Genomic DNA, 19,577 nt, shown 5'->3' with positions numbered 1-19,577 from the left:
TCCTTCTGACCCTGGCCTGGTTGCCTGTTTCTAGGGACCCCAGGGAGAGCCAGGACCTCCTGGACAACAGGGCACTCCTGGGACCCAGGTGAGCTGTCCTGTCCATCCCCTCCCTAACTTTAGTGACTTCCCCTGACTGGGGACAGGAAATTAGGGTCTCAAGTCTTTCCTGCTCATGCTGTGAGTGGAGGATGCTGGCTGGAGGACAGCGCCCACCTGGTGGGCCCCTGTGACTTCTCTCTCCCTGTGTGTAGGGTCTCCCCGGGCCTCAGGGTGCCATTGGCCCTCATGGAGAGAAGGTAAGTGACTAAGTGACCTGGGGGCAGGAGATGTGCTGGGGGGGCGTGTCGGGAGGGCCCTGACATCTGGGTGGGGTGTTGGTCATATTCAGACCTGAGCTCTGCTGATGCAGAGTCTCCTCGCCTCCTGCAGGGTCCGCGAGGGAAACCAGGGCTCCCCGGCATGCCTGGCGCGGATGGGCTCCCGGTGAGTGGGCCCTACTTCTTGTTCCAAGCACTCCTTGAACCTCCACCCCACTGAATGACCTCCAAGCATCTTCAGTGACTAGCCATACTGTGTGTCCCTCACACTGGGAGGTCACTGATGGTGCCCGCCCATGGTCTTTCGGCTTCCTTAGGTCACAGGGGAATTGGGGTTGAAAAAGTATAGAGAGGGGTGCAGGGAAGGTGACAGGGGCCAGTGGTCACATTCTCCTTCCCCTACCCTCAGGGTCACCCTGGGAAGGAAGGTCCTCCTGGAACCAAAGGAAACCAGGTGAGATCTGCCACACCTCCTTTCACTCCCAGAAGGGGTCTCCATCCAGATCCTGGGACCTCTAAGTCCTTGGGATTTCCTTGTCTCACCATTCACGTATTTTCTGATGTTGTCACTTCCATTTATCCCAGCCCCTGAGGCCCCCACAGTGAAACCCTGTGACCCCTTTATAGATACCTTCCTTTCTTCTTCCAGGGTCCATCTGGACCTCAGGGTCCTCTAGGATACCCAGGACCTCGAGGTGTCAAGGTAAGAGACCACCAGGCTGGGAGGTAAAGGCCTGTGGTTGGAGGAACCAGTTGGGGTTGTAGGAGCTCGGTCCTTCCAACACAGCCTCCATCCCTGCTCTGTGTCTCTATCCTCCTCTCTAATTCTAGGGTGTGGATGGAATTCGGGGTCTAAAGGGTCATAAGGGTGAAAAGGTGAGCAATGTGCCCCTAACCTCCCAACACCTCCACCCTGCCCCCACCAACCTCTCTGTTGATCTCTTCCTCACTTCCTGTCCTCCTGCCTGCCTTTCAGCTCCTGAAATCCACCTTTCCATCCATATTATCCCAAATCCTCCATTTTAACCTCCTGACCCTTTGTCATCTGTGGTATTTTCTTACTCCCATCTTTCTCAGGGCGACGATGGCTTTCCTGGCTTCAAAGGTGACATGGGAGTGAAAGGTGACAGGGTGAGTAGAAGCACCCCCACAGGCCCCCCAGCTTTAAGTCCAATGATCCGCCACTTTGGTGCCCTCAATTACCAGCCTATCCCCTGATACCCCGGAGTCCCCATCTCCAGTGCTGAGTACCCGTTAGGGCCTGATCCTAGAAGGATGACAACTCCACGGTCGATGTCCCTCCAGTCACAACACTCTCTCTGCCCCTGTCTGCAGTAACTTCTGGGATCCCAGCCAATCCCACTCAGCCGCACCAGGGCCTGCCTCTCTTGGGGCCCAGCCCCGACCCCCAGTCCCCAACACTCACCTCTCCAACCCTCTCACTCAGGGCGAGTTTGGAGTCCCTGGTTCCAGGGGAGAGGACGGTCCTGAGGGGCCGAAGGGACGCACTGGACCCACTGGAGACCCTGGGCCTCCCGGGCTCATGGGCGAGAAGGTGACGGGATGAGTGATCTCTCTCGGGATGTGGAGGGGATGAGGGCCTGGCCCTGGGATCAGGGTTGGCATGAGGTGCCCACAGCTGGAGTCAGCTTGGCAGCTGAAGATGAATGTGCATTAATTATGCTCTTCTCTGTATAAGGCGTCTCCCGGGCACTGAAGGGTGGAGGGGCAATGGATAAGAAGTCAAGGCAAGGTCCCTGTCAGGGACAGTGCACAGCAGATTAATGGGCATGAGGCTTAGAGGCTGTCACAAGGTAACTGGAGGTGTAAGGCAGAGTGGAAATGTGTCACTCAAAGCAGTAGGAGTTCCGAGAAGGGAGAGAGTCAGGAGCTGGTGAGTTCCGAGACCTTCCCAGCTCATTTTCACTGAGCACTTACTGTGTGCCGGCCCTGTGCAAACTTGTCACATCCATCTTGCACTATTATAGCCCTGTGTCACAGACACACCGGAAGGTTGACATGCTTGCTTGTCACACAGCCAGTGAGGGGCAGAGCCAGGGTTTGAGCCCAGGCAGTCAGGCTGCAGAATCCCGGCTCCCAGCTTCCACTCCACAGCTGCCTCGGGAGGACAGGCCATGGAGCACTGGGAGGCGGGCTGTGTGCGGGGGAGGGGGAGTAGTGTGGAGGTGGCCCAAGCTGTGTGGACGCATGTCAGGGGACTGGCCTGGGAGGATGAGTGTGCGCTGGGGAAGACGGAGCTGAGGCTGACAGCTGGGCAGGACTAGATGACAGCCCCAAAGGCTGATGGAGCCGCAGACTAGTCTCCAGACACAGGGAAGGCAAGATCCCAGCCCTAGCGTTGGGGAAAATCTACTCTCAGGAAGGAGAGCTTAGAAAAGCCAAGCAGCCTGTGAGGCAGATGAGGGGCCAGGGGCTGGAGGTTTGGGGGGGGGGGTGGTGTTGCTAGGTGGGGCTGGCTCCCATCTCTGAGGGTTGGGGTCTCCAGGGATGGAGTGGTATCTGTGGCTCCTCTCGCTCCTAATTGCTCCCTGACTCTCCACAGGGCAAGCTGGGTGTTCCTGGTCTGCCTGGCTATCCTGGACGCCAGGGTCCCAAGGTGATGTGACGCCTCATTTGTACTCCCTTCCCCCTGGCCCTTCCCTGATGCCTGATTTCAGGAAGCACGATTGACAGAGCAGGGGGCCCCTAAGAGAATTTTGCCCACCCTGTTCCACAGAGGAGGGGGCAGAGGCCCAGAGAGCAGAGGGGCTTGTCCAAGGCCACCTAGTCTGACGGGCAGAGCCCACGTCTCCCACACTGCTGCCGCTGTCACCTCTTCTAACCACGTTGGCCCTTCCTAGGCCCTTCCCTTTCCTGACTTCTCAATTTTTCTTTCTCCATCTTCACCAGGGGTCCCTGGGATTTCCTGGTTTTCCTGGAGCCAGTGGAGAGAAGGGAGCCCGGGTAAGCTGGGGGAAGAGAGAGGGTGTGGAGGGAAGGGTGGCTCTGCGGGGAGCCATGCCCTGGTGACATGTTGTCTGCTTCGTTCCCACCAGGGCCTGTCTGGGAAGTCAGGGCCTCGGGGAGAGCGGGGCCCCACGGTGAGTGCAGGGGTGGGAGAGGCCTGTGGCTCAAGACCCAAAGGGGTGTGTTGGGTTTTTCCGACAACTCCTCTCTCCTCTTCTAGGGTCCGCGGGGTCAGCGGGGTCCCCGAGGTGCCACTGGGAAGTCTGGAGCTAAGGTGAGTGGTCCTGGCAGTGCTCCATCGGCCATCTGCCCCTTAGCCCAGCAGCCCCGCAACTCTGCTTACCTCGGGGAAAGCTAGAAAGCAGATGCTCTGACTCTGTTTCCCCCACAGGGAACGTCAGGTGGTGATGGCCCCCACGGGCCTCCTGGAGAAAGGGTGAGTGTGGCTGGAGTCTCCCGGTCCCCAGCGCTCCCCAGGGAGCCTGAGCGGAGCAGCTCTCTCTCTCTCCAGGCAGGAAGCTGCTTTCCCTGCCCAGCATCCCACCCCATTCTCCTGACTTAACCCAGCTCTGTCTCTAGGGTCTACCTGGACCTCAGGGCCCCAACGGATTTCCTGGTCCCAAAGGACCTCCGGTAAGCTCACCTCTAGCCTCTGGCCTCCCTTGGTTCTCTGAGTCCTTCTTCCCCATTCCTTTCCCTGCCTAGAATGCACCTGATCTCTGAACCCCTTCTAGGGGCCCCCTGGGAAGGATGGGCTGCCAGGACACCCAGGCCAGAGAGGAGAAGTGGTAAGTGATGCCCTGACACCCGCAGACCCTCAGACCCCAGAGCTGTCTGGAAGGCCCGCCAGTGGTGGGGAGCATCCTGGTGCTTCCTGCCCAGCCCCCCGGTGACAGACTTGACCGTGCGCTTCCGCCGGGAGCCTGGGCTCCGTCCCCCAGTGTCCATGCCTGCCTGTGTGCTCTGACTGCTCTCTCCTCTCCTTCTTTCTCAGGGTTTCCAAGGGAAGACCGGCCCTCCTGGCCCGCCAGGGGTGGTGGGACCTCAGGTACGCCTGCCCTCTGGAGAGAGTGGACCCCAGACCTTGGAGTCAGTCTACCTGCCCTTCTTCTCCTTTTTCCCATCACAAGCCCCTGCCCTGGATCCCTGGGGCTGCGGTAAATGGTGGGGCTGGGATTTGGAGCACAGGTGTGGACCTTCCGTCTGTTTCCTGGGCCAGTTCTCATCTCAGGTCTCGGAGAAGAGGCAGTTCCCCAACGGGGACACATGGCGGAATAGTTATACTGAAACGCAAACCCAGAGCAGCCACCTAAGAGCCCACAGGAACTTGCCAGTAGCTTTGGGCAGGGAGAAAAGGGCTCTAGAGGGGTGTTTCAGGGTGGCCAGGGTGGCTGCTTTGGGGGTCTGAGATTGGAGTCCCTCTGGCTCTTTCCCAGGGAGCAGCAGGAGAAAGTGGGCCCATGGGGGAGAGAGGTCATCCAGGCCCCCCTGGGCCCCCTGGAGAGCAGGGACTGACTGGAACAGCCGGAAAAGAAGGAACAAAGGTCAGTAAGGGGCCGGGCAGAGGGAACTTGGGGGACCAGGGTTGGTTGGGGTGCTGAAGTGTACAGGCAGTTGGGAATTTGAGGGGGCTCAGAGATGGCTGCATAACTCGGGAGCATGGCTGTGGTTCATCACCTTTCCCTTGTTTTTAGGGTGACCCCGGTCCCCCTGGGGCCCCAGGGAAGGATGGTCCTGCAGGGCTAAGGGGCTTTCCAGGAGAGAGAGGCCTCCCGGGTACTGCTGTGAGTACGACCCCCCCCAGACCACCTGTAACAAGTCACCGCGAATCCCGGCGCCCCTCAGAGTCACCCCACTCCCACATCTCTGAGCCTGAGCCCCACCCCCGACCCTGTATGCCTCTGACCCCCATTTCTGTGATGTCCCACCTTCCTGTCTCATATCTCTTGTTCTAAATCTCTGGTTCATAGGGTGGACCCGGTCTGAAGGGAAACGAAGGTCCGGCTGGTCCCCCCGGCCCTGCAGTGAGTCTGGGGTCCTATGGGGCAGCAGGGAGGGAGCAGGAAACAGGGCGGGTGCAGAAGGGTGAAGAGCAGCGTCGGGATCTAGGTGGGGCCGTGGACTAGGCCACGGAGTCTAGGGTCAGCCATAATGCATCTGACTTGGGGCTACTCTCCTGGGAACCATGGTCAGGGGTCCTCTGGTGTGGGTGGGCTGTGATCTCCTCCATAGGGGTCTGACTCCATTTCCTTTCTCAGGGCTCCCCTGGAGAACGAGGTGCAGCGGGATCAGGGGGACCCATTGGCCCCCCAGGGCGCCCAGGACCTCAGGGTCCCCCTGGAGTAGCAGGAGAGAAAGGCGTCCCAGTGAGTATGGGGGCACTGGGTAGAGATACTGGGTGGGTTGGTGAGCTGCTGGGCTACGGGGGGTTTCCTGTGCGGATGTTTGAGGGCGGGGCTCACCTCCACCTCACGCCTCCTTTCTTCTCTCCCTGCAGGGTGAGAAGGGCCCCATTGGTCCTACTGGCCGCGATGGGGTGCAGGGTCCTGTGGGGCTTCCTGGTCCTGCTGGACCCCCGGGCGTGGCAGGAGAGGATGGAGATAAGGTGAGGGAGCCCACAGCCCCTGGACCAACTTCTTTCTAGATTGCAGATATGGGCATGGCCCCGATCCGTCTTATTCTTGCTCTTTTCCCCTCTCCCTGTCTCCTTTCTCTAATATCTCATCTGCCTTCTCCTCCCAGGGTGAGGTGGGAGACCCTGGACAGAAGGGCACTAAAGGGAACAAGGGTGAACATGTAAGTGTCTGTGACCTTTGACTTTTGCCATCTGGCCTTCAACCTCATTCCCCCCTGGTCTCTCTCACTGTCTTGGTGTCTCTGACACTCTTTTCTTCCCCAGGGCCCTCCTGGACCCCCTGGGCCCATCGGTCCTGTGGGGCAGCCTGGGACAGCGGTGAGTGACTGACGCCCGGCCCCTCTCGCCGGAGCCCTGGCAGTCCCGTCTGCCTTGGGTTCTCCTCTCCCCTTGGGGTTGGGGATGGGAGTAGGGGCCCTGGGCCTGGTGCCCAGCTCTGTGTGGGGTTTGCGGACAGAAAACAACGGACCCATGACCATCTCTGTGTCCTTGTCCCTGCTCCCCCCACCTCAGGGAGTAGATGGGGAACCTGGAGCTCGGGGACCCCAGGGACACTTTGGAGCCAAAGGTGATGAAGGAACAAGAGGATTCAATGGGCCCCCAGGACCCATTGGTCTACAGGTGAATTTGGGGGCTGGACAGGGGCTGAGAGTTGGGGTCAAGATGGAGCTGATATCTGCCCCACATCCCTGCCGGTCCCCTTCTGACGAGGACTGGGGAGGGCAGGCATGTGTGATCTGGGGGAGGAATTGGGGGGGCCTAGGGTGGGTGGTCACCTGGGTCTGTACTGTGTTTCCTGCACAGGGTTTGCCAGGCCCCTCAGGGGAGAAGGGAGAAACAGGAGATGTGGGCCCTATGGTGAGTGTGACCCCACTGATGCTGTGTGACCCCTACTGACCTCAGCCTGACCTAGTCACCACCCCCACCCAGCCCCACCCCAGCACCCCACTGCCACTACTGTCCCCCTGCTCCCTGGCCTGCCTGCCCCTCCTCCTCTGCCGCGCCCAACCCTTCGTAATTCATGTGCATCCATCACCGTGTCTCCCTTTTCCCTCCCCATCCTGGTGTATCTGTTTCTCCGCAGGGACCACCTGGCCCCCCAGGACCTCGAGGCCCAGCTGGACCCAATGGAGCTGATGTGAGTCCTCCTGGCTTCTCGTCCCTGAGATTAATGTGGCCAGTCCTCTGCCTCCCTTTCCCCAGCCTGTGAAGCCCACGCTCATGTCTGGTGCCCTGAGAAGCCACTGGCCCCTCGGGAGGCTCCCACTGCCTCACCACTCTGACCTGGGGCCCTCAGCCAGGCTCCTCCCCTGGAATGGCACCTCCTCCCCTGAGTGGATCCCTATTTCTGTTCCTCTTCCAGGGTCCACAAGGTCCCCCCGGAGGTGTTGGGAACCTGGGTCCCCCTGGAGAGAAGGTAACTAGGAAGGGGGTGAATGGCCTGGTCTTGGGGGGAACAAGGGTTGGACTTCTGCCAATTTTGGTTGGGGGGTTGAAAAGAAAATGAACTGTGGGGAATATCAGGATTTTTTGGGGGGGAGAGGAGGATTTTTGACCCGAATCTCCTTGCAGGGGGAGCCAGGAGAGTCAGGATCTCCAGGAGTCCAGGGTGAGCCAGGTGTCAAGGTGAGTGACGAGAGCTCTGGGGCACCCTCCCCCATGCCTTTCACCCTGTCCCCCGCTTTTCCTGTGACCTCCTGGAGCTGGAAGTCCTCTGCAGCCCGGGGGTCTGTGCCCCGGCCGTTCTCTACGGGCCTGGTCCCTGGGTCTGTGTGAGCCCTGCCACCCTTTCCTCAAAGGGAAGAGGGGCCAGGGACCCCCTTATGGGCTTGCCTTTCTGTGTGCATCCCACTGTCACTGAGGGCACTGGGGGAGGCTGGAGGTGTCTTGGAGGCAGGGCTGCATCCTTGATCTTCAAGACCCCCTTGGGATCTGTACCCTTCACTCGTCCTCCAGGGTCCACGCGGAGAGCGTGGGGAGAAAGGAGAGTCCGGGCAGCAGGGAGAGGCGGGACCACCAGGGCCCAAAGGCCCCACCGGGGATGATGGCCCCAAAGGGAACCCTGTGAGTTTGGGGGGAGGGGCCGAGAGGAGGGTCCTATGAATGGGAGACCTGGGAATATGTGTGTGAGGATCTTGGAGCGTGGGAAGCCCACGAGTGGGGAATATCTGGGAGGAAGGCTCTGGGAATGGGGTCTCCTGGGAGGTTATGGGGGCTGGGATCCAGAGAGAGGACATGACAGATGGCCTCTAGTTAACACCCTGCAAGCACTAGAAGGCATGTAGTGCACGAGGGGGGAAAAGGGTGCAGGAGACCCTCTTCCCAGGGTGCTGCAGGTAAGCAATGCCTCTAGAGATGGGCGTGTGGTGTGTGCCCCGGGGGGTCCTGTTGGCTCTGGGTGGGTTTAGGCGGCTATGAGCCTGACCTTTGTTCTCCCTGTGGATTAGGGCCCTGTTGGTTTTCCTGGTGACCCTGGCCCTCCTGGAGAAGGTGGCCCTCGGGTGAGTCTTCCCCAGGGAGGGGAAGGGGCACAGGTGGTGGGCTTCCGTAGAGGCTCACTATGTGGCCGATGGGCTTGGCTGTGGGAAGCTGGGCGCGTGGCAGGGCAGGTGCAGGGGTGGGAGGATCACCAATTGGGGTGATAGCAGCCAGATGGGGGCTCCCCTCTGACCTTGCTTCCTCCCTGCAGGGCCAGGATGGCGCGAAGGGTGACCGCGGAGAGGATGGCGAGCCAGGGCAGCCTGTGAGTGACCAGTGACCCCTGTCCCCCCACCGAGCCCAAGCCTTCAGATCCACGTCCCCTCTTCTTTGCCCCACTCCTGAGAGGCTCCTTGGCCGGAGGCTAAACACTCACCCACCCTTATTCACCCATCCTCAGGGATCCCCTGGTCCCACTGGGGAGAATGGACCCCCTGGACCACTTGGAAAGCGGGTAAGTGAGGCGGACACCTGGCATCTTGCGGGGCAGTCAGTGGGCAGGGCAGACTGGATGGGGCAATGGCAGGTGGGACGGGCAGGGAGATGCCGGGCATCTGGGTGGGTGCATATATACTTCAGCAGCGTTTGTAGGGTGCTGTGTATATTTGGGTGTTTGTTCCTGGGGTTTGGTATGTAAGTCCTTGCCAGGCTAGGTGGTGTGTACCAGCCAGTCAGAATGGACACTGGAGGAAGGGGCTGGCTTTCTGGAGGGCACTTGCCAGGCCAGGAATTAACTCTTTAGTTAGGAGGTGGGTAAGTGGCTCTTCGCCAAACGCTCAGAACTACTCAGCATTTTAGCAACTGACCCAGTTGCCCGGCTTCTCACCGTCTGTGAATCGGCCTGTGCGCTGCCTCCTCCACTCTTCCTTCCCATCTCCATCTGCAGGGTCCTGCTGGCACACCTGGTCCTGAGGGGCGACAAGGAGAGAAGGGAGCCAAGGTGAGGGGAGGCTGCCCTGGGTGCTGGTATTCCCTCCGTTGGCCCCCCCATGCTACCCCACGTCCACCTCCCCCTCGCTGAGCCCCTTGTGGGGACGGGCTTCCCTAGACTCTTCCTGCTCCAAGGGCTGTTGGGGTTCGGCCCCTCCTCCCTGCTTCACCCTGTCTCCCTTGGACTCCCTGCCCCCACCCGCACCCACATCCTCTGCCTCTTAGGACACATTCCTTATGTGTGTTTCAGGGCGATGCTGGTGCTGTGGGTGCCCCGGGAAAGACAGGCCCTGTGGGTCCTGCAGGCCCAGCAGGAAAACCTGGTCCTGATGGTCTGAGGGGGCTCCCAGGCTCAGTGGTGAGTCTTGGTGTGGAGAGGCTGGGTTGGGAGGGTGAGAAGCCAGGGAGGAGTAAGGGATGGGGACACTCCTCCTGACCTCTGTGGTCCCTCCAATCTGCAGGGCGAGCAAGGTCGTCCTGGAGCCACAGGCCAGGCTGGGCCTCCAGGACCTGTGGTGAGTGGTTATGGATTGGTGGGGTGGCCTGGGGCAGGGGGCATCCAGCTGAAGCTCTGGAGGAAGTGGGAAGTGGTGGGGAAGAGCTTGGGTTCACCCCCTGGAAAGAGTGACTTTCTGTCTCCCTACAGGGACCTCCAGGGCTTCCTGGCCTCCGGGGTGATGCTGGGGCCAAGGGAGAGAAGGTGAGTGACAGACAGAGTGGCCAGGTGTCTCTCCCTTCCCCTCTCCCCAAAGCCTATAAGACCCTGAGTGCCCACTGCTCTGCATCAGGCCTCCAGCACCAAGTCTTTGGGTGTCATTACTCAGAGGGCTGCTCACAGCCTCTGTTCTTTCCTCAGACCCTGTGCCTCAGGCTCTTCTGCCTTCTGGGCTCTGATCCCCATGGTGTCCTCTCTGTACCCCCTTGACCACCTGTCCCCTTCTTCAGGGTCACCCAGGTCTCATCGGACTGATTGGGCCCCCTGGGGAGCAGGGCGAAAAGGGTGATCGGGGACTTCCTGGCCCTCAGGGCTCCTCTGGACAGAAGGGAGAGACAGTGAGTAGAGGGCATGGTCCTGGAAGGTGTGGGGGATGAGGCTGTAGATTCACGTTGGGAGTGGGAGAGATTGGGGATGAAAACTCTGTGGTGGGGTGAGGGAGGGGGAAGGGAGGATGAGCCAGTTGAACCAGGCCCTCCCTTTCCTAGGGTATCCCAGGAGCATCTGGCCCCATCGGTCCTGGAGGGCCCCCTGGCCACCCTGTGAGTATCCCATCTGTTCTTCCACTAAATCCCTTACACCCCACTGCTTCCTCCTCTGTAATCTCCCAGGGGCTTCCATGGCGACTGCCAGCCTAACAAGTACAGGCCCCAGTTTCCCCCATATCTCCTTACACCTGCAGTGTCTCCCCCATCCTTCCAGGGTCTCCTGAATGTCCCCATGTCTCCTTATGCCTGCCCCTCCTGTGGTCATCCCACTGTCCTGTGGACTCATGACCTTGCCGCTCCATTTCTCTATGTCCTGACCTTCCCCTGTGGTGACCATCTCTTTCTTGTTTTTCATTTCACAGGGACCTGCTGGCCCCAAGGGAGCCAAAGGAGCCACAGTGAGTGAACCCCAGCCAGCTCTGACCTTTGCCCTTCCCCCCAAGCTGGACTTGACTCTATCTCTGCAGAGCAAACATACTCCCCGCAGTGGAGCCCTTCATTCCCAGCCTGGATACTGATTTGACCTTTCTGTGACCTTGCTTGCATGCTTGACCTCTTCCACACCTCATTTACTCCTTTGACAGGGCCCAGCCGGACCTAAGGGAGAGAAGGGGCTCCAGGGCCCTCCAGGACACCCGGTGAGTTACGAGTCAGGGCCTACTTCTCCGACTGTCCCTCTCAGTCCCAAGTTTCTCTGCTTCACCCTCATACCCACCTTGTCTTTCACCTTCTGCATCTGCCCCTCCATCCAGGGACCCCCGGGTGAGGTGATCCAGCCCCTGCCCATCCAGATGCCCAAGAAGGCTCGGCGTTCAGTGGATGGAAGTCGTCTGATGCAGGAAGAGGAGGCCATGCCAACCGGGGGGGCCCCGGGCAGTCCTGGGGGACTGGAGGAGATCTTTGGCTCACTTGACTCCCTGCGGGAGGAGATCGAGCAGATGAGGCGGCCGACAGGGACCCAGGACAGCCCTGCTCGCACCTGCCAGGACCTGAAGCTCTGCCACCCAGAGCTGCCAGATGGTCAGTGCCAGCCTCAGGGGACACAAAACTATTAATAGCAGCGTGGGCGTGGACACGCAGAAGGATGTTGGGGAGTCTTGGGGAAGGTGTTGGGGTAGGGGTAAGTGTTGAGGGGGTAGGAATAGCAGTTACTTACCAACCAGGTCAGAAGTATTTCAATGTTTAGTAACTGATACGGCCCTACCAGTGTGTACCAGCTCATGCAAGTGTGTACATGCATGCTTGCATTTACACAGATGGACATGTGTGTGAACCGACAGCCACATTCATTGTACCAGCATGAGGGTGTCATTGTTCCTACCCCCTCCAATCAGGAGGCTGGGGGTGCTGCTGGAGTCAGGGGTGTCAGAGGTGGGGCAAGGGTACAGGTGATGAGGGAAACTGAAGCATGGTGGGCTGTGTTCTGGGGTTCTGGTGGGAGAACAGGACTGGGAGACTGAGCATTGTGGGGCAGGCTGCGGGGGTGGGGCAGTGGGAATGTGGGGGCAAAGAACACCATGGGTCTGAGCCCTCAGGGCCCTGACCCTCGCCTCTCCCTCACCCAACAGGAGAATACTGGGTCGACCCCAACCAGGGCTGTGCTCGGGATGCCTTCCGGGTTTTCTGCAACTTTACAGCAGGAGGGGAAACCTGTGTGATGCCCAGGGATGATGTTACGCGGGTGAGAGCTGGCCCCAGCCCCATAGAGTGCCCCTATCAGGGTGCAGTAGTTTCTGGGTCTATGCGACAAGTTCCCTGGCCATTGCCCTTGCAGAGACTACTGGCCCTTCTCCACTCCTGCACCTTCTTCGTTTCCTTCTTACCAGCCCTCCCACTCTCACTTTGTCTCCTTCCCTTGGCAACCCAAGACAGATGTTTGCCTTCTGTTTACCCACAGTCTCCTGGCGCCCACTCAGTCCCCTCATTTGTCCCCAGCCCTTTCCTCCCACCCATTCCCTGCTCACGCCCCTGGCCTAGCCGCGCTGCTTCTGTACAGGCTTGGCAGGCTGCCCTGTGCCCCTGACTGCAGCCCTCTCTCTGCCAGTTCTCCTACGTGGACTCAGAAGGCTCCCTGGTGGGCGTGGTCCAGCTCACCTTCCTGCGGCTGCTCAGCGTCTCTGCCCACCAGGACATCTCCTATCCATGCTCCGGGGTGGTCCGGGAAGGGCCCCTGAGGCTCAGGGGGGCCAATGAGGACGAGCTGAGCCCGGACACCAGCCCCTATGTCAAGGAATTCAGAGACGGCTGTCAGGTGGGAAGCAGGAAGAGCTGGCTAGGGGCAGATCCCAGGCTCAGGCTGCAGGAAGACCCTCTGGGCGGGGCCACCAGACAGAGCAGGAGTCCAGTGCCCTGGTGTCAGATAGGCCTGAGGGGGCTCAGATGGGGGTGAGGAGGGTGAGACGATGGAAGTGGAGCTCACCTGTGTGCACATAGCGGTGTCATCCCGAGTGAATCATGCAGGCTCATACACACATTTACACAGGTTGCCCCGAGGCATGGGGCGAGGGTAACCCATCATGGAGGCGCAGGGGCACAGATGCCCCCAATCTATACACACGCCCCCAGTTGCTTGGGCAGGGTCACACAGGTACACACATGTGGAATTATGTCGGCTATCATCATACAGACACACTCACAGACACCTGGGCACACATCCCCGCGAGTCACACAGACTCACACAACCACGGCAGACAAACCCAAAGCCTCACAGACTGGCTCACGAGCACACCTGTGCACACACGTACACACACACATGCGCATACAACTTCCTAGCTTTCCCAATCCTGACTTGCTGGAAGAAAATGTAGCAAGTCTGAACATGTGACACGGTTGGGGGAATAGCTTCTCAGGATGCTGAGGGAGAGGCAAGCCTGGGCCTGGGGGGGGGGGTGGGTGTCCCATGGGGTGTGTGTGCCTCCACCAAACTCACGCCCCCTCTCCTGTCTCCTCTTCAAGACACTGCAAGGCCGGACGGTGCTGGAAGTGCGAACACCTGTGCTGGAGCAGCTGCCAGTGCTGGACGCCTCCTTTTCAGACCTGGGGGCCCCCCCGAGGCGGGGAGGGGTGCTGCTGGGGCCTGTCTGTTTTATGGGCTAGGACCTTCTTCTCTGTTTGACCCTGTCAGTTGAAACCAGGCCCACCTGGAATCCCACAGCATCAACTCTGTGCCACCTCCTAAGAGGGCTCCTCACCATCTAGGGGGCCTTGGGCCAGGGCACCAAGAGCCCCCAGTCAGGGGCAGACCAAGGGAGGGGTGAAGTGGCTACCTGGACACCCCAGGGGAGGGCTGGCATCTGGGGCTCTTGGCCTTCCCACCTGGAGCCTGTGACCTGATACACAGCTGACATACTTATTTAAAACTCACCTCCCAACCGCCCCAAACAAGAGGAAGAGAAGAGAAAGGACACTGTGTATTTTGTATTTAAAAGTAATTATATTAATTATTTAAAGAGTGGAAAACCAAATACAAAAAAGATAAAGAGAGAAATGCCAACCCAAATCAGCGGACTCTGGAGACAGGGCTCTCCAGGGGTGAGCCCGTGCCCTCGTCCTTGCCTCAGGGCTTCCCTCAGTGACTGTGTGGGGGTTTTCGGGCCGAACCCCAGCTCCCTCACACCCCACCTGTAGCACCCACTGTGAACGTTGGAATATATGCTCTCCTTTGCCTCAGGGCTCTGACTCTCTCTGCCCAGGTGGGACTCTCATCACCTACCGGGTGTTTGGCTCCCTCATCCACATACCTGCTGTCTTTCACTTGGTCTGGGGCTTGCGGGGACTTCCTGATATTTGGGGACCAGGCCACTCCCCTGGGAGAGAAATGGATTAGTGAGGGGTGTGTGCAGGACCTGTATTCAGTGGACTGTTGAAATACCAAAAACTTCCATATTAGCTGGGAAGTCACCATGGCCCTGAGCCCCGAGTATCCCATTGCCATCCTGGCCACCCACTCGCTCCCCTGGACACCCCCTCAGCTTTCCTAATCCTGCAATTGAAGGGTTAATGTGTGGCATATGAATGGAAGGGACATCCAGGACCTTGTCTAGCCCTATGACCAGTGTCCTTTCTGACTGATGGTTAAAACATGTGATTGTCTCCTAGGGTATATGTGTGTGGTCCCTGTGTTGTTATTTCAATCCCCACCCAACTGCCATCCAACACCCCTTCTTCCGGCTGAGCTGTAGCCAGAAATGGATGGCTTAACCCCTGTTCCCTGGAGGACCTGTCCAGCTGGGGTGTCATAATGCCTGGCTGACATGTGCAGAATCACAAATGGGTCCCCCAGTTCTGCCTGACAGTGGTGCTGGATTGGTTCTGGAGGAGGGTGTGCCTCAAACACAACCTCCCCCCATCCTCTGCCCAGCTTTAGGGACTTCAGGCCTGGAAGGAGCCTTAGATGGCCTGAACTCTGCAAGTGCGGAGACTGGCTCACTTCCATAACAGTTTCCTGCACCTGTAGCTCTGGTCACCTCTTCCCTCCTCCTCAGGCTTGTGATGTCCTGTCATAAAAAGCCAGGGCTGCGGCCGGCCCCCATGCTGGACGACTGTGTGTATTCGTGTCTACATCATTCCAGGCTTTGCCTTTGTGTCAAGATGCACAGCCCTTGCCCCATCTCCTCCCACTCTGTGCCGCCCCCACTCCCTCCTTCCTCAGCGGCCCCCCTCAGGGCTTATTCTGCATGCAGCTCTGTGCGGTCGGTCAGGGTTCCTGTCAGTCCCTTCTCAGGCAGCCGCCGTCAGGCATCCCTAGCTGGCCTCCCCGCCTCTCCTGGGGCTTCCCATCCTTCCATGGCACTTCCTGGCTCCCGCCCGTCCTGGCAATAGATTAAAATTTATTCCAGGGCCTCATCCAGTAGGGACGCCCCTTTCCTTGCTGGACGCCTGGCTGCGGGGGCCAGGAGGGGGATGGGTGTGTGCAAGTGTGTGTGTCCCGGTTCGTGTCCGCAAACCCTGGGGGTAGGGGACCGGAAAAGGGTTGTCTTGCACCGCGACCCGGAGTCCGGGCAGGCACCCCCTTCTCCGTACTGCTGCTTCTCGTGGATCCCGGATGGCACCGCCTCGCTCGTCCCTGTCCCAAGGACAAAATCCCAATCTCTGAAACCCTGGAGTGTTGGAGTCAACTCCATCTCTATCCAGGAAGCTCTCCTATGGGGGCGTCTAGAAGCTCAGCCTGGGCAGGAAAACCGGTCGCAGGTGGAAAACCCCTCCTCCGCGCGTCCGCGCTCGGGCTCCGCGCCTCGGGCTCCGCGCTTCTCTCCGCGTCTGCTGCCCCCTGGTGCCCACGCCAAGACCATAGCTCTTTAAAGGGCCAACGAAAACACTCCGGCCGCTAAAACGTCCCGAATCCGCTACACTTCCTTCACCCACTGAATCCTCACTCCTACTCCGCCCAACCCAGGAGGAGGCCAAATGGAGCGACAGTCCCCGATCTCGTCTATTTGGGATCAGGCGATGGACAGGATTTCTGGGATCGCCCACGCCCTCCGTCTCCCATCTTCTATCCCCGAGGGCTTCAGACAATCCACCTTCTATCCCTCCCTCCCAGGCCTCAGCTGAAGAGATAATCAGACCTAAATAAATACTCCCCACGCTCCTCGCCCGCACCCACTCCCAGCCAAGCTGATCCAGAGCTGAGGTTTCTCAGCGCCTTCTGCTATGGAGCCAAACCCACAGAGGTCGCCCCCGGAGCACAAAGGGGAATGTCTACAAAGGTCACTTTTGGAGAGGCGCTCTGAGCTCAGAGGGCTTTTCTCCATGGAAACAATGCCATACTGTCACTCAAATAACATTTATACATGGCGGTTAGGTCGCTAGGTCAGTCCACAAAAGCCTATTTAACTAGCATGCCAACCAACCCCACATAACACTTTTATGAGCGATTCTGTGCCAAGTTGCTGTTGAGGATGCCAGGACCACAGCCCTCTCTTTGCATCGGGACTTCTCCCTTTCCCGGGGCAAGCTGGGGCCTGGCTCTAAGGGAAGATAGGAGGGGTTTAAGGCAAGGCTCCAGAGCTGGGGGTTTGGGGAGGGACTGGGGGTTTTGTGCAGGTGCCTTGGCATTTTGGCATGGGGGTGCTGGTAGTGGGCAGTGGAGGCTTCTGGATGGGGTAGGGAGGACATAAAAGAGAAAGAAGCAGAGACTTTGGGGGGGTTACTTTGGGTTTGATTGGGTCAGAACATAAACTCTTGTGGGAGGAGCTGGGTTCTGAAACATCTTGACTGCCTCTCAAAGGAGTTTCTTGAACCCAATAAGGAAGAGGGAGTCATTGATGGTGTTTGAAAAGGTAAGTGATATGATGGAGGTGTGTGCTAGCAAGATCCCACCCAGGTGAAGGAACTGGAGGAAGGCACACAGCCAACAGCCTTGGAGGTTTAGGAGAGGAGGGCTTGGAGGGGGAGACAGGAAGATTACAGCAGGAAAGCTGTGAGGATGGGGCCTCTAGCCTGTCACACCCTTGGAGCTGCTTCTCAGACTTGGGCTGATCTTTTTGGCCTCTGTGACTTATGGTCAAAAAGCAATTTGTAAAATTTGGACTACTTAGATCATGTACCTGGGAGCACTATATATCCCAGAAGGCATGAGCTACATATCTCAGTCATCCCTTGGCCATGTTGCATGCTGGGATTTGTAGTTTCTGTATGATGGGGCAGGTGTGGGGTGGAGATGAGATAGGGGAGGAATTGGGTCAAAGTAAGGCTCTAGCTGCCTCAGAAAGAAGTTCCTGTATAATAGGAGGTGGTGACTCAGTTTTGTGACTTATAGCCCCTATTCCTGCAAGTTTGATATGGTCAGCAGGGAAAGTCAGGGCCACATTCCAGCTTTTTCCTGGCCAGCTGTGCAGTTCACAGGGCATGATCATGTTTCCCTGCTGAGGTGAGAAGTCACTCCTGGGTGCTTGCAATTGGCTTTCTGTTGTCTTTTCTCTCATCTCTAGGGTAGTTTCATAGGAACTGGCACTGCCAGCAGAGTGCCATCTCAGTAGGGAAGACCTGTTCTGCTTGAATGAAGACCAGCGACATCTATAGGGGCGTCTCCTTTAGCGCTACCCCCAAACAGCCAGGATGGTAGCATCAGCCTCAGTGGGAGTCAGCACACCACACCACTTTCCCTCAGTTGGTGGGAGCGTAGCAATCCGTTTTGTTTACTTTGATCTGGCCTCCCTTTCTATTAATGACATCTTGCTTTCAGGCTGAAGTCTTTTGATTCTCAAGAAATAGATGGGTGGTTTTCCAAAGTATAACAGGTAAAAGCCATGTTGGATACCATGGCAGCTCATGATCCATGAGGTGTGAAGCTCATGATCCAGGTCTCCCCACTTCATCTCTAAGGGCCTGGATTCCACAGTCAGGTCATGGCTCTGTATTCCTGTAGTGTTCATGTCTCCCCAGGTCTGGGCTATACTGCTGCATCAGATGGTGGGGCAATTCTTCTCACTAAATATGGTATACCTATGTTACTAGTGCTGGTAGAAAGTTCTTAATAACTCTGCAACTTTCCACTTGTGGTTATTTTCATTAATACCTCAAGATTTTTCTTATTTTTCAAAATTGAAAATAGAAACAAATAAAAACTACAAACTAAGAAACGTGTTTCAGAGATATGAGGGTTAGGGAGAAGATGGGTAATGGCACCGTGTTTCATTGGAGCCCAGGTAGTCAGACAGAAAAGTCTGTAGTGGCAGATGGCCTAGGCGGAGCAGACTTGGGGCCGAGGGTGACACTGCTGTTGGCTGGCAGGAGACCTCTGTATATCCCTAATAAGAGGTTCCCCTTCATTTATCTTGCTAGGGGTGCTTTACTTCTAACTGGGCTGCTTATTTAGTATGAGCATCAGTTTTCTCATCTGCAAAATGGAATAATACTTGCTCTGTAAGGCAATAAGTCCCCCTTTAATTACGCCTTTGCCTTGGAAAGAGAAGGGAGGGGAACTGGCCATGCTGCCTTGGTGCTATCTCTTTGCCTTGGTTACTGCTGCCACACTGGTGTCTGGGGCACACTGCTCCCCTTTACACTTCCGGATCTTCGTGCTGTCAAGACCCCATACATCTTAAGTTTCTTTTTGTTACAAACAGCTGTTTGTTTTGTTTCAAACAGATTTTGTTACAAAATGTGATTCAGAACAGTTTAAGCCCCAAAGACAATTTATTATAAAAATATTGGGATACTCAGGATTGGAAAGAAGGGTTGACTCAGTTGGGAATAGCAAGGGCAGTTCAGTTCTGGGACCTCACAGGTTCATGGACTTTGTCCCTGGAGCATGGCCACAAACACCACCTGGCTGATCTGCTCTCTGTCTGTGTCTCTGGGCTGCAGGGCTCAGATTCCTAGAGTGCTGATCTGGTTGGTCTAGATTTTGGGTCACCTGTCTCCCTGAAAACCCACTTTCTATGGCTGGGGGCCCAGTGAAATTACATATATATATATATATATATATATAGCACTGGGGGTGGGGGTAGAGGAGTGTTGGGGGCCCTTTTCCCACATAAAGTGAGATTACTGAGACACCCCAAGAGGTGTCTGTTGCCTTTCCCCTTTGTATACATTTGACCAGCATGATGGAACCAGTCTCTTCATGACCATACTTGCCCTCCCCGTCCCCTCAGTGTGGCAACCCAAAGTCATGTTCAGCTGTTGTAGCCACAATGTCACGAGCTCTCTATCCTTGGAGTCCAGCATCTCTGCTCGTTTGTATTTTGCTATTTTGTTCTTTGGTACATAAATGTTCATGACCATTACATACAAGGCTGCATTACGACTTCTGTGGGCCTGACGCACTTTTGCCTTTTCTGGACCCTTTCCTCAAAAAAAGAAGAAAAAAATCAAAATTATATCTTATGACTGTGTTGGTATACAGATAAATATCTTAATATTACATATTAAGATATTTTCTTCAACTAAAAGTTTATTTTGTATTTTAAGAGAAATGTAAACATTTTCATGGATCCCCCAAAAGTATTGTGTCTATTGTACTGTGTCGACTGTACCTAATGGATATAAGTGGGCCTTGATTGTGTCTTCATTGCAGATTTTATACTTTATTAATAAAA

The 19,577-nt window shown here is 57.1% G+C and overlaps 1 protein-coding gene across 11 annotated transcripts in view; it reads left to right on the top strand.

Moving 5' to 3' along the window:
- COL11A2 (collagen type XI alpha 2 chain) overlaps positions 1-14,204 on the top strand; it is a 28,633-nt gene extending 14,429 nt beyond the window's left edge. For all 11 annotated transcript variants that reach the window (XM_074332764.1, XM_019738669.2, XM_074332771.1 and 8 more), the window contains 44 exons: positions 35-88; positions 255-299; positions 433-486; positions 730-774; positions 970-1,023; positions 1,152-1,196; positions 1,398-1,451; positions 1,768-1,875; positions 2,884-2,937; positions 3,231-3,284; positions 3,377-3,421; positions 3,508-3,561; positions 3,679-3,723; positions 3,867-3,920; positions 4,022-4,075; positions 4,282-4,335; positions 4,724-4,831; positions 4,982-5,071; positions 5,258-5,311; positions 5,546-5,653; positions 5,785-5,892; positions 6,030-6,083; positions 6,187-6,240; positions 6,436-6,543; positions 6,727-6,780; positions 7,007-7,060; positions 7,286-7,339; positions 7,495-7,548; positions 7,879-7,986; positions 8,370-8,423; positions 8,612-8,665; positions 8,801-8,854; positions 9,287-9,340; positions 9,581-9,688; positions 9,792-9,845; positions 9,977-10,030; positions 10,276-10,383; positions 10,534-10,587; positions 10,896-10,931; positions 11,118-11,171; positions 11,286-11,553; positions 12,102-12,214; positions 12,578-12,784; positions 13,489-14,204. In XM_074332764.1, coding sequence (XP_074188865.1) covers positions 35-88; positions 255-299; positions 433-486; positions 730-774; positions 970-1,023; positions 1,152-1,196; positions 1,398-1,451; positions 1,768-1,875; positions 2,884-2,937; positions 3,231-3,284; positions 3,377-3,421; positions 3,508-3,561; positions 3,679-3,723; positions 3,867-3,920; positions 4,022-4,075; positions 4,282-4,335; positions 4,724-4,831; positions 4,982-5,071; positions 5,258-5,311; positions 5,546-5,653; positions 5,785-5,892; positions 6,030-6,083; positions 6,187-6,240; positions 6,436-6,543; positions 6,727-6,780; positions 7,007-7,060; positions 7,286-7,339; positions 7,495-7,548; positions 7,879-7,986; positions 8,370-8,423; positions 8,612-8,665; positions 8,801-8,854; positions 9,287-9,340; positions 9,581-9,688; positions 9,792-9,845; positions 9,977-10,030; positions 10,276-10,383; positions 10,534-10,587; positions 10,896-10,931; positions 11,118-11,171; positions 11,286-11,553; positions 12,102-12,214; positions 12,578-12,784; positions 13,489-13,629 — 3,294 coding nt within the window. In that variant the 3' untranslated portion in view covers positions 13,630-14,204. The remainder of the gene's footprint in view (positions 1-34; positions 89-254; positions 300-432; positions 487-729; positions 775-969; positions 1,024-1,151; positions 1,197-1,397; positions 1,452-1,767; positions 1,876-2,883; positions 2,938-3,230; positions 3,285-3,376; positions 3,422-3,507; positions 3,562-3,678; positions 3,724-3,866; positions 3,921-4,021; positions 4,076-4,281; positions 4,336-4,723; positions 4,832-4,981; positions 5,072-5,257; positions 5,312-5,545; positions 5,654-5,784; positions 5,893-6,029; positions 6,084-6,186; positions 6,241-6,435; positions 6,544-6,726; positions 6,781-7,006; positions 7,061-7,285; positions 7,340-7,494; positions 7,549-7,878; positions 7,987-8,369; positions 8,424-8,611; positions 8,666-8,800; positions 8,855-9,286; positions 9,341-9,580; positions 9,689-9,791; positions 9,846-9,976; positions 10,031-10,275; positions 10,384-10,533; positions 10,588-10,895; positions 10,932-11,117; positions 11,172-11,285; positions 11,554-12,101; positions 12,215-12,577; positions 12,785-13,488) is intronic.
- Positions 14,205-19,577: the final 5,373 nt, after the last annotated feature.

This window comes from Rhinolophus sinicus, linkage group LG05, assembly GCF_036562045.2.
Source record: "Rhinolophus sinicus isolate RSC01 linkage group LG05, ASM3656204v1, whole genome shotgun sequence".
NCBI lineage: Eukaryota > Metazoa > Chordata > Mammalia > Chiroptera > Rhinolophidae > Rhinolophus > Rhinolophus sinicus.
This window is presented reverse-complemented; position numbering and strand designations above follow the sequence as displayed.